Source organism: Stegastes partitus, unplaced genomic scaffold (assembly GCF_000690725.1).
Source record: "Stegastes partitus isolate 25-593 unplaced genomic scaffold, Stegastes_partitus-1.0.2 Scaffold169, whole genome shotgun sequence".
NCBI classification, from domain to species: Eukaryota; Metazoa; Chordata; class Actinopteri; family Pomacentridae; genus Stegastes; species Stegastes partitus.
This window is the reverse complement of record NW_007577900.1, coordinates 37,268-50,148: the sequence shown is the minus strand read 5'-3', so window position 1 is coordinate 50,148 and position 12,881 is coordinate 37,268. Positions and strand designations below refer to the sequence as shown.

The window sequence follows — 12,881 nt, the reverse complement described above, 5'->3', positions numbered from 1 at the left end:
GTGGTATGAATAAACCCGCAGCGCATGACATGCCTAAAGGGTTGAATGTATTTGTGCATGAATGCGTGTGCGTGCATGACAGAGAGGAAAATACGGAGAAGGAAAGAGAGATGGAGAATGTAGAGTTGGCAAGCACACACAAACATACATGCGTACACCTGTTTGTTGGGGTAACACAATGTCCCACCGTGAACTCGGCATTCCTGCCAGGAAGCCTCTGGACTCGCAGCACTTCTGTATAAAATGACACGCAGTCAGCTGGGTTTTCAGCCACTTTTCTTTGATTTGGCTCCAGGTTATTAGTCACTATCTAATAGCTTTAGCTGTCCCAAATTACTTTATCGATCGCCTTTTTGTATTTTTGCATTCTGCATGCCAGAAACGGAAACGATTGTGCAGTGGGCATCCAGTAGGATGGATCATAAAACAGGAGATAAAAAGAAAGCACAGGTAGGTGAGAGACATGTTGTTTCTAAACTGAATGTTCTGATGATTTCCCAATTATTTTACAATATATTAAGTATGGCTCCTAGAATAACAATCATTTAACACTCACCACAAGGGAGCTTCTTTTTTTTCCACACAGCACAGCAGAATGTGTGTTATATTCTGTTTACTGTTTCCACAATTTTGAAAACGTCCTGATTCATAAAATCAGGGAATTGAATCATTTCTATTGATGGGTCACCTGCACACACATTAATTCAATGTCACTGATAAATTATGTTAAAACATATTAACAGCATTTGAATTGCACTTTACTGGGAATGCTGCTATTGTTATTGCCAAGCCTATCTTGCACTATGCTGTGAATTTATTTTGACATTAACACCATCATTCCCAGCTCTCAACACCCCTTAGCCCACTTGGCACCACCGCTTTGCAAGCTAATACCACCTCCCTCGTCTAGGGTTTCTAATAGTGTTTTCTACGTTACTACTCTTTTTGTTATCTGCTAGGAAGAGGAGAGAGTGAGGAGACTCTCATCGGACCTCCACTGTGAGATTTTAGATCTAAGTGCAGGAGATAATATCCCAGAGGGATGCAAAAGAACAAAGAAGATCAAGACAACCTACCCACCCAGAGTGTCGGTAGAAACCCCTGTGGTGAGCTGCAATTTTCAGAAAGCACGTCTCATGTGCCTGACAGAGATGTTAAAATTAAATCTATGCCTCTGTTGTTCCTCTGTGTTTCTATGTGTTTGTGTGTGGACAGACACGGCCTGTGGATGCTGCTGAATTCATGAATGCAGCCAGTCAAGGCAAAGTGAATGTAATAGACGTGTATCTGGCTGATGGCGGGAACCCTAATGCCCAGGATGAGGTAGAGCTTTCAGTGCAAAACAGATAAGTACATTTTTATTGCATTTCTGCCTATAATATACTTAAACCCTCCAGTTGAAGAGGACAGCGCTGCATCGTGCCTCTCTGGAGGGACACACTGCAGTTGTCCAAATGCTGTTAGAAAAAGGAGCCGATATCAACCTAAAAGATCAAGTAAGATGCTAGATTCTAAGGATGATGATGAGCGATCCAGCCTCTTGTGGCCCAAAAACAGCACCACTGATAGGACGGCGCTCTCCTTCTATGTTTCAGCTGGGCTCCAGGGCCATACACTGTGCCTGCAGAGGGGGAAGTCTAGGAGTCGTAAAAGCCCTGAAGAGTCATGGGGCTGACCTTAATGTTAGAGATAAGGTGGATGTGTATTTTGTTTGTGTTTGCATCTGTGCCTGAACTCATATTTGTGTATCACACTCATCTCTTACAGATAAACAGTTGATTCTTAATGAATGGATTTGCATACAAATAACCCAGTCACAGTGTGTATTCATGTCTATATGCAGCTGTACAGCACTCCTCTGCATGTGGCCACAAGAACAGGACACACCACCATTGTGGAGTACCTGCTGTCCTGTGGTGCCAAAATGAACTCCAGGGACAGGGTAGGAGGCAAATCAACAATGTGTTTCACTCCTACATTTTGTAAAAATCCAATTTGACCAACAATAAAAATACGTTTTCTCTTCTCAGGAAGGTGACACGGCCCTGCACGATGCAGTGCGTCTCAACAGATACAAGATAGTGAAGCTGCTCATAGCTGCGGGAGCTGACACAAAAATAAAAAATCATGTAAGTTTTGCCACTTGCTGTGTATATATATATCTTGCGTAGCCTGAAAATGAAAATTTAATGGAATAGTTCAACATTTTGGAACTACACCCACTGCTCCTGCAGGAAACAGCCATTTAGGTTTTCTCAGCATAAAGGCTGGAATCAGGGGAAATAACAGAAGTCAGTTGTTGTTGTTTTTTCCATCCATATGGAAACCAATATATTAAAGAAACTGCAATTTGTGTTTTATGAAGGGATATGTGCCAGACTGTTTCTTGGCTGTGCACAATAGCTTTCTGGAGTCTCTTAATTAAGGCGGTGATGGTAACTGGTACTAGCCAAGAAACAGTTGAGCAGAGTCCCATAAAATGTCAAATTGGTGTTTTTAGTACATTTTTATATTAAATAAGCAAGATATAAGGTGGATCTTTTGAGGTGTGGGGTGGGTTTTGTTACCTTTGGACTAAGCAGCACTGGCTGTTTAAATGTTTCCAGTCTTTATGCTGAGATGCCAGCCAGGACAGAAACAGCTAAGGTACATACCACATAATTGCAATGTCTACAACCTGACTCCACGCAGGGAGCTTTGGTGGATGTTATGAACCTCTACCACCCACTTTGTTTCTTTCCTTTCTCCATACTGTAAAATAAAGGGAAAATGCCCAGCTAAAAGCAGGCAATATACATTGTTATTATACTACACTTTAATATTACTCCTTCAAAGGATAGTTATTGGTTGCACACAGGAAGCTAACACGCTCAGGCTCATTTCTCAACACTTTCTACACACTGTGACTCCACACTAACAAAGCAACAGTGTGATTACAGGAGGGAGTGACGGCATCGCAGCAGGTAAAACAATGGCAGTCGGACATCATGGAGACCCTGCAGAGGCTGGAGAAGCTGAGGGAGGTGGGAGTAGTGTCGCCTGAAAACAGCTCAACAGAGGAGTGAATAGTGTGCAAAGCTGTTCATCTACTCATAGCACTGTCAAATTAGCCTGTTAGAGGGGCAGTCAACACAGGCTTCCTCTAAATGCCACAAAATTAGCTAATCTTACAAGGCCTTAGTTGATACTGTAACTGAGTAGATAAAGTTCCTTTGCATTTAATATAAACACCAGACACACAGTGAATGTGGGACTTCTAAAGGCCTCTGGTGGTCTGGAGCCTCAGGACAGGTGCCCACTTTGCTTGGTTGATGATTCAGCCTTGACTCATACTGCCTATTCTGTATAATGTCACTTGCTATGACTATCTGCCTCAGGTTCAGATTGCATCCTGTAACTTCACTGTAATGTTGTGTACATCCTATTTAAGTATATGCTTTGTTTTATAGTCATGATGGAATGTGCGCCTCATCATCAAAATCTGCTTTCCCAGGGCATCACTGTAAAACCTCCGAGATTAGTTTGAACTTTGATACCAGAATCTGTCAGCCTGGGTGTGATGGGTTTAAAATGATCTGCTTATCTTAAAAAGGACAGAAAAAGAAAAAAAAACATATGAATGATGAAACAAAGCTGAATTTCTCAAATCTTTAAGCCAGCCTTAGGCTTTTGATATTTGCTTTTAAAGAGCTTTATAATCTTAGGAGCACTCTCATGGATGTTTCATATCTGATTTGGGATGCCTTTGGAAGTTGAATAATGCTAATGTACAGAAGCTGTGTTTGAATATTCATCAAGAACTCCTTGTTTTATCAAGGCAGCGGACAGGGCCAGAGCACACAGTAGCACTGTGTTTGAGATGTCAGCTGACGATAGCAGAGATGACTGGTATGTCCCTGCTAAAGGCAGGGATTCAACGGGAGCTCAGTGGACATATTTTCCTTGTATCATCAGTGGCTCAAATGTTCCTGAGGGAGGTTTGTCATTCATGCTGGGGAAAGCAACAACTTGCCGCTGTGCTTAGACTGTAATTTTTAAAGTACAGTTGATCATCATTAAAACCATTCAACTTGTTCAACAAATATTGTGGTGCTGCTGTATTTTTAATAAGGTGAATGTAAAATGCTGTTTTAAAGTGCAAGCAGCTGAGTTTTTCTGTTATGTGCCAAAGTGCTCGTTGAGGGCAACTCCTCAGATACATTATCAGACACACACAATATTTCCTGTTCAAGCAAGGCTGTCTAATTGTTAGGGAGAATGGGAACACATACCACGCATGATATGAAGCTATACACATGAAAATGTTGCTGTATTTTTTATCAACCTAACAACAGAGATATTACAGCATATTTCCAAAGTAAAACAGTTCATATATCAGAAACAAGAACAGGCTCAAATCTTACTTAAATATGTTGGACTCATGCATGTTTTAGGTTTGTCGTTTCCAATTCCATGTGAACTACAAGCAGCATGCTGCTGTGCTGTGATGTTGCTGAGGGCTGGAGTGCTGTAGAACGAGAAGGGGGATGGGGAAGCTGGAGGTTTCTGCTTCATGCTGTGTTGGAGCCAAAATCTGGAGGAACCTGTTTATGCATGAAACGGTTACATTTCCTCCCGTAGCTGCAAATGTCCCTTAATTCAGTCTTTATGTTGGAACGCCACAAAAGCCTGCAAAATGATCTAAAATTGAACTGCTTTGTTACATTTCAAATCAAATGCAATGAAAGGCATGTTTCTTTTTTCACTGCAAGGCTTTATTAAACACATGAACTGTTTACCATCTCTGTGATACATAGTCAGACCTATTCCAGTAGAATGAGGGGATACTGCGCAGTAGTTTTCTCTAAGAGCACTCAAAGCAACATTATATTGTTACTCCAAAAAGGTAACCATGGCAATGATTTTTTTTTTTTCCAGGCAAGTGAAAGTCTGGACAGGCACGCTTCTGAAGCACCATTTGTTTTCCGTTGGAAATGGACATGTAATTCTAGTGTATTCAGTTCCACTCAGGCAGGAGTGTGTAGGCAAAGAAGGCATGAGCAGGTGTTGCCTCTGACATCGTGGAAAAGGAAAATACTATTAGACGATATGAAAGACAGCCTTTTACACTCTTTGCGCAGACAGCAAACACTGAGGTGTGCTTGTAGGTAGTAGTAGCAACTCCTGCGCTGCTCTGCTTTTGCGTGTCTAGTGTTATCTTCAGTCTGTCTGATTGTACTTTGAAGCACACTGTTCTACCAGAAAGAGTATTCAAAGCAAGCCCAATATTGAGTATTGATTTTTTCTCTCTCTTCATTGAATACAACAACAATGAAAATCAGTAACCGCAATAACCCAGTCTAGAGACTTGAGCAATATTTACAACAGAATATCTCATCAATTCCCTGTTTAATCTTTGCTCCATTTTTCTGTGTGTGTGTACTTAACCCACTACTGGATTTGTCCTCATTGATTTGTCTTTATTGTTCAGGTGCAAGAAAAAAAAAACACATGTAGCTTCTGTTGACTGTTTCAGGCTTCCCTACCTGCAATATCATTTGATTGTCTTTGGTTGAAGTTCTGTGTCGGCAACCCTAGTCAGACCACGTCTAATAATGCTTTGTAAGGCCTATTAACTGTTCAAGTACACTCAATTAATCTGTGATCACAGAAGAGCTGTGATTGTGGTTAATAAATTATTAACACCTCAAAATACTTGGTAACACAATTTTCTACCTGACCAATCAATTCATTTGAAGAGTCAGACCAAACACAATCAATAACAATAAATATTTAAATACCTCAAAGAACAAAACACGTACATTAGAATTACATACTCTTAAACATATATCTGGTTTGTAACTATTTTCAATCAGCTGCCGTAAATAAGATCTATCCAATGCATTTAGTGATTTTTTAATCATCCAGATCGGTCAGTCTAGATAAGGGAAAACTTGAGAGAATCTTATCCAGCTGTGTTAAAACTCCTCTGCAGTGATTTCCACCGGGGGTAGAAGGTTTATTGGAAAGAGGAAATTTGCTGGACTTGTGAGTGATGGGAGCTAAAACTCAGCACCAGCTTAGCAACGTGTCTCTCAGAGAGAAGGCAATCTTCAAACAGACCTCAAGCTTGTTAGGATGACAGACATCTTAGAGCGAGTGCTGCACAGGGGAAGGGAAGGAGAGGGTGCTGTGCGTCATCGGATTTTCAAACAGACCCGCTTCAACTACTCCCTTGTACAAAAAACGTCTTTAAGGCAAATGTGAATACTGATCCTCTAAGAGAAGAAACACCAGTGACAAAACTGACTCCTTGAATGACAAAGTTTGCAGCAGCACTGTTAATTCAGATGACCCTTGAAAGGTGCCCTGTGGAGTGTAAATGAATAAAAGTTATGTAGTTTACATTCAGTGTTTTTTCATCAACACACTGTTTCTATTTTTGAGGCTTGACAAGTGTATTAAATGCATTTCTTTCTTCGTGAAAAATGTGTAAAGCCAATTTTTGCAGTATTTTAAATAGTGCATTGTTTACATCCATGTGTGGTTAACTTTAGGTCCTCTTCGGTGGCTTTGTGGCCATATTGTTGTGATTATGTGTTCGTTACCACCAAAAACTCTCCATCAGGAAGAATGTGCATCACATTGCTAACATGCTTGTTCATGTTCGTGTACATTCTCATGCCTGTGCATGGTGAAAACAAAATGGGGACCCATTTATAAAAGCCTTTCTCCATAGTGTTGTCAAATGTCAAAAAATTACACGATATCTTTCAGTTTCACTGTGTTGTAGAGATTGCAGCAATTTTAAGGATGATTGATCTAATTAATGGCTAAAATCTAAAGTCTGTAGACTTCTGAACTCTTTCCTGAACAAGATGTGCAATGACATTTAAGAAGAGGTCTCCCATCTTCTGTTTTTTGACATATGAAGGCTAACTGTTCTAGAGTAAAACACTAAGACACTGTTTATGAGCACAAGAATCAGAACGAGAAAAAAAACAGCAGCATTTGCTGTTTGCACGACTTGTGAAGTTAAAGGTGTGCTTCATGGTGTTGTGCATTTTCAAGTCAGTCGTCCACAAAGCCATTATTTGGTCGAATTGCATGTGCATTCCAAGCCACTGCAGAGCGAGGAAGATGCTGAAAAAGAAAATGATGGTGACAGAAGACACAACGAGAGAAGAGCTGGAAGGGAGTATACATGTATACGTCCCTGAGACTCTTCTGGAAGGTGCTGGAACTCTCACTGTGTCTCCTCCTGGGTCCATGGCAGTCAAAGTGCCAGGCTGTGAGCGCTGGAGGCCGAAGCCTGAGCACGCTGCACCACTCCTGGACACTTCTCTCTCTTCTGCAGCTTGTGGTTTTGAAACAAACCCTCGTTTCGTGGGACACCATGAGTTCCATCTGGGAAAGTCAATAGCCCTGGAGGCACAGACACAGGACACGATGATCAAGCAATATTGATATTCTGATGGAGAGGCTATTTCAGGGGTGTAACACACTTACCATATCCCTCAACACGTCCGTCTTTGAACTCCCCTTCAAACTTCATACCATCGAATCGACTGAAGACTCCTGTGCCTTGAAACTTTCCATGAGCAAATTCTCCTTCATACCTGACATGATGAAAATAGATTAGGGTCTCATTTGCAACTTTTTGACTGAGCACAAAGCTTTCTTTCTTTTTGTCTCACTCTTGCACACGCACCTGGATCCATCCGTAAAAAGCAGCACGCCAGAGCCATGGAAGAGTCCATTCTCAAACTGGCCAGTGTAGCAGGTTCCATCCTGAAACTTGAGCTGGCCAACACCATGCCTCCGACCTGGAAAACCCCACACTATCAGAGTGAGTAATGGCTACAATTTTGACCAGATGATGGATGTACAAGAAACCTTGACTCCATAACCTTAATACCATTTGCCAATGCCCATTTCAGCTACATGTGTGTCACCATGCCTCCTCTAACCACTTAGCCCCTTCTGCATTACTCTTTGGTAATAGTGAATAACATACTTTAAGAGATGGCTGACTGAGCATGACATTTAACCTTGCAATGCGGCTCAGGGTTTTATATTCACTTTTATTGTACAACCACTACATATGTCACATGAGTCAGTACGTGCTTGGATTTAAATACCCTCCCACCCCCGTCAGATAAAGGTTTACTACTGAATTAGGAGTCCCATCTGCCTCCTGTGCAGTGAGAATTACAGCAGTCTAATCCTGCAGATTTTTTAGCGAGGATTTCTACTTTAGGATTCAGGCTGCGAAAACAGTCAAGGAATGTACTTGCATTTCCCTCATCGTAGCTGGGGATCTACTACTGAAGCTTATAATCATGTCTCAGGACATACACCTAAAACTGACTTTTACTTGTAATTGCTACACTGAAACAAATGGGTGAATCTGGTGAAGTAGTACACGAGCTAAAACTGTGTTTTCGTTGATCTTAAAAGCAGCTGAAAATGATCACAAACCCCATGTCAAGACAAAATAAAACCTCCTGGATGGTCATAGGTTTTTATTTTATTCGGTTTCCTAACAGCAGCTGACAGAAGACTCTCTAAGATTTCCCAAACAGGTCCAAAGTCTAATCCAGAAGATCTGACAAAGCCAGAGCTGGTAAATCTGGCTCTGTTTGTCTTGGGCTACCGATGCTAGCTAATTGGGATTTGACTAAATAGCTTGAGCTTGCATGTCACTAGCATCGCTGTATGTGTGTGTGAGAGAGTCAAAGCAGTGCAAGCATCCTCATAATCTTTGCCACACGTGGAAATTTTGACAAACTATCCCCGTCATGTGATTGTTTTTACACCTGCATGAAAATGTATTAACCGAAAACCTTGTCCATGATAAATCATTATTCATCTAAACACAAATGACTCTACATATAGTAAAATAATCTGGAACTGACAGCTATACTTTGTTAAGGGAACCCTGGAGTTTCCAAATTAAAAGTGTAAATGTCCTCTCTTGTCCTGCACAGATGGTTTAATGAGTATCAAGCCCATATGCAGGTGGCTCAGTTGTTACCTTAGCTAACGCCATAAGATGTGTGTCACTCCCCTCAGTAATAGCTTTGTTAAATGTGGCCAGAGTTGACCTTCATGTGTGCACGACACCACATTTAGATAATAAAAATCTACTGTAGGCTGCAGAGCTGACTGCATGTATAGGTATGTTTGGGAAAAATGATTTCTTTAGAAAAGTACAGACATGTGCCAGGGAAAGTTGCCAAAATAACATTCACTGTGGTTACAATTATTATTAATACTGTGGGGAAATACGGGGTGTGTTCAGTTTTTGCAATTATCCAATACCTGCACATGTTAAATCCTGACTTTATGTAACAAACACTGACTAGATTTTCCAGCACATCCTTTCACTTTGGCTGATAATGACAGACACTGTAAAAGGACTAGGTGTACACTTCCAAAGGCACAGGTGACAGTTTGCCTCATTTCTGTTAAGATGATAATGCTTGCACAAATATTCTTTAAAACTGAGAAGCCGGACTGCCTTGCCTTCTTTCCACTCGCCATGGTATTCTTCCCCACTGGCATAGGTGAAAGATCCTCTGGTCAGAGTCATGGTACCCCTGTTTTCAACACACAAACACACTCATTGACCTCTGACACCAGCAATTTATCATTAGAAGAAAAACCACGTCACTTTGGGATTACAAATCAAACAAAGAGGGGGAGCAACTGTCTGTTTAGGACATACTATTAGAGCTGATTATCTTTTGCTCATGTAATTTAAAAGTGCATCTCAGTGTGCATGCCACCGGTGATGAAAGCATATATCCTGTGCTCTTTGTGTTACTCACAAAACACAAGCTTAATATAATTTAGCATTACTTTAATATGTCAGATGAGTAAAGAAATATAAAAACTGTCCACACATGGCTTTATTTGATTTTCAGGACATGCAGCTCTCACAAGTAAATACCCAGCTGTTCAAATAGGGTGGAAAAAATTACTCAAATTTGTGGTGAGAAAATAGCTGGGTATAGGTGCACATCACTTTGAGCTGCTCTTTATGAAGGGATAAAGATAAGTTACACCTGATTCAATAACTGTGTTTATTGCACAGTGTATGATGGCTGTGACGCAAAGCACACTTGGGCGTAACGCCTTCTCCAAAAGAAACGTGACTGTAGCACGACTGCAGGACCAAACAGAGGCTTATCGCTCCTCGTTTATAGAATATCTTTCTTTAGAACCCAATAGTCCAACATGGTGCTACAGAATGGCAGGCAGGTGTTATTTTACCCGTGCACTCGCCGTCGAATAAATATTTCATCACACCCTACGACTGAAACACTCTAATGATATTGCAAATATCTAACTTCTGCTGTCAATATGTGTCGATCAGTGCAGCCTCCACATACATGTTGCTGAACAGGCTTGTCTTTTAAATGCACAAGCACGTGTAAATCGACCGTCACCTATAGAAACGCATCTACCAGGGAAAAGCGACAACACCTATTAACGCTATAATTTACCTGCACACTACGTTTGTCGTCTTTGAAGCATGGAAACCACCGTACAGGAGCGGAGGGGCGTAAAATGAAAACACCGGCTACGTCGCATTCACGCGCTGATCGTAAGCGGCGAAATTACGAGCAGCGCCGTTCTGTATAACAAAATCCACATCTTTTGAATTACTTTATAACTCATTTAACCCACAAGGGCTCAACGTAGCATATTTAGCGAAAAGCTATTCCGTCTCTACAAAATATTTTTCCTTTGGTTGTCGCGTTTGTGTTGACGTCCACACGAGCTTCAGTTCAGGATCGTCAAAATTCCGACAGCGCTTGAAGGCAGCAACTACAACAGCACTGGAATAGAGTGCTGCAGCTTAGAGACAGTGGCAGACATATTTATAAAAGGCTGTTGGGAATTTTTCTGAAGCTTCTTGATATTTATTGCCGCTGATGTTGCTTGGGTGCTTTCTGCAGGCCACGTGTATATGCATAAATGTTTCCATATTGCATGGTGCTTGGTAAGATGGCACTAAATTTAGTTTCGCAAAGGACTGAACAGGCTGCTCAACTGTTAGTGTTCTTTATAATCCAATTAAGATGCCAGTACTTCACCAGAAGTCCTTGCCAGTTGGTCAACAAGCTTTGGAAGCACCCTGTCCTCACACTATCCTCATACTGTACCATGTAGCTAATAAGTACTGAACACGTGAATTAAACAATGTGACAAAATGAAATTCTGATCAGATGATGCTCCTGAATCAGGGGTCAGAAAATCAAAGTGATAACAGGCTGGTGCTAGAGGAAAAGTCAGAAGATCATCACAGTCAACCTTTTTTTTTCTTTTAACAAATCCAGCCCTTAGATGGCAACATATTTCATAGGATCAGTGAAAGGTGTGCAGAGAGAAAACATCAGAGAAGACTCGAAGTCATTAATATTCATTCTCTGGGAACCATGAAGGCCTGTACAAAATATCATTACTATATTTTGCAAACCAACAGCTATCATTGTGCAGCTATTTCACTTAAAGCTAAAGACGTCAACCTGCTGGTGGTGCTCGAGGAAATACTAGAGAGTTGGTTGGTGTCATTCTCTGAGTTCGACGTCTGCACAAAATTCCATAATGAGAGCCATACTGAGAGCACTGCTAAAATTCATAAACGATGGCCATAGTGACTGGATTGAAGACTGCTTTTTAATCCTCAAGTCTGGTATTTTGCCATCGCTGTCTTGCTCTTTTGAAACTGGAAGTAGTGAGTGAAGAGAGGATCTGACTGTGAATCTGAAGACAACGTGCATATCACAAGGTAGCCTGCTATATCATCTGCTTTCCTCTAAATGGGATCATAATTTACAAATTGAATCTCATGTTGTATTCAAGAAATCTTTAAACTCTTGATGGAGACCATAAACCCAAAAAGAAAATATTAATCAGACTCGCCGGATGTCGATTGCAGGTATAAGCTTTACACTGGCTGTGCATTTCATGCAGCTTTCTGCAAGCCCTTCTCTTATCTACATGTTATCATTTTCAAGTTTCCCTTCACTGCAGGAAACAGCAACAACAACCACCTCCAGGCTAGAAACCTTCAGCACTGAAAAATTCTCTTTTATTTATTTTTATTTTTTGAAACATTTGAATAATGCAGCAAAACAGCCCTACATGTTTTTTTTTTTTTTTGTCAATCACTATTTTCTGGTCATACATAAAAACCAAAGTGTTTTTATAGCAGAATGATAATGAGGTGCAGCCAGACTATTATGTGTTGCAGAACGGTCTGACTTTGCAAGATTATTATCTCATAGATTTATATACAACCATATTTGTTTTGCAACATCCTGCTGGCCATTAGAATGATTGCAGGTTTAAGGCATTTCCACATTGGCTTTACTTTGCATGCCCTTAGGCTACGTCCATCTTTTATACACAGACTATGGTAAAAAATACACGTCCTGCCTCGAGGCCTAACCATTTCAATTTATTTTAGTCACTTAATCAACCTACCACATACTACTTGCCTCACCGTTAACCCGGGGCTTTGTGGCCCCTGTGGGTGTAGGGCCCCAGGGCAATTGCTTGCTTTGCCCTGTTAGTTATCCAGCTTTAAGTAAAGCTCTGTCTATGTTACACAGTCACTGACCTTTAAGCTTGGAGTTGAAAATACCTCAGCCACATTTCATTTGATATAAACATGCAAAACATATGAACTTAAAACCTACATTACGAAATTAAATAATATATAAAAACGATTTGGATGTTTTAAACCTTGGTAGCATTTATTTGTATATGTATTTACACGCTTTTGTAACCGGGCTGTTTGGTTTAGTGACTGTGTTGTTGAGATCTGCAGGCATTTCCCTCTGAAGTGATTTCCTCCTCTACGCGGCGGCGCGCGTTCACATAGCAGA

At 40.9% G+C, this 12,881-nt stretch overlaps 2 protein-coding genes across 3 annotated transcripts; one reads left to right on the top strand and one right to left on the bottom strand.

Moving 5' to 3' along the window:
• The first annotated feature begins 414 nt into the window (after positions 1-414).
• On the top strand, positions 415-3,004 carry ankrd2 (ankyrin repeat domain 2 (stretch responsive muscle)). The gene is made up of 8 exons (XM_008279772.1): positions 415-450; positions 960-1,106; positions 1,216-1,323; positions 1,398-1,496; positions 1,596-1,694; positions 1,844-1,942; positions 2,031-2,129; positions 2,929-3,004. The coding sequence occupies exons 1-8, from the start codon at positions 415-417 to the stop codon at positions 2,947-2,949; spliced, it is 708 nt and encodes a 235-aa protein (XP_008277994.1). The 3' UTR covers positions 2,950-3,004.
• A 3,483-nt stretch (positions 3,005-6,487) lies between these two features.
• Positions 6,488-9,574, bottom strand: morn4 (MORN repeat containing 4). 2 transcript variants are annotated; one of them, XM_008279740.1, is made up of 5 exons: positions 9,508-9,574; positions 7,691-7,805; positions 7,489-7,598; positions 7,230-7,404; positions 6,488-7,122 (listed from the first exon to the last, which is right to left on the bottom strand). In XM_008279740.1, the coding sequence occupies exons 1-4, from the start codon at positions 9,572-9,574 to the stop codon at positions 7,256-7,258; spliced, it is 441 nt and encodes a 146-aa protein (XP_008277962.1). In that variant the 3' UTR covers positions 6,488-7,122; positions 7,230-7,255. The 2 variants fall into 2 exon arrangements, with proteins under 2 accessions (XP_008277962.1, XP_008277961.1); XM_008279739.1 differs by having other exon boundaries at positions 6,488-7,404.
• Between the last annotated feature and the right edge of the window lie 3,307 nt (positions 9,575-12,881).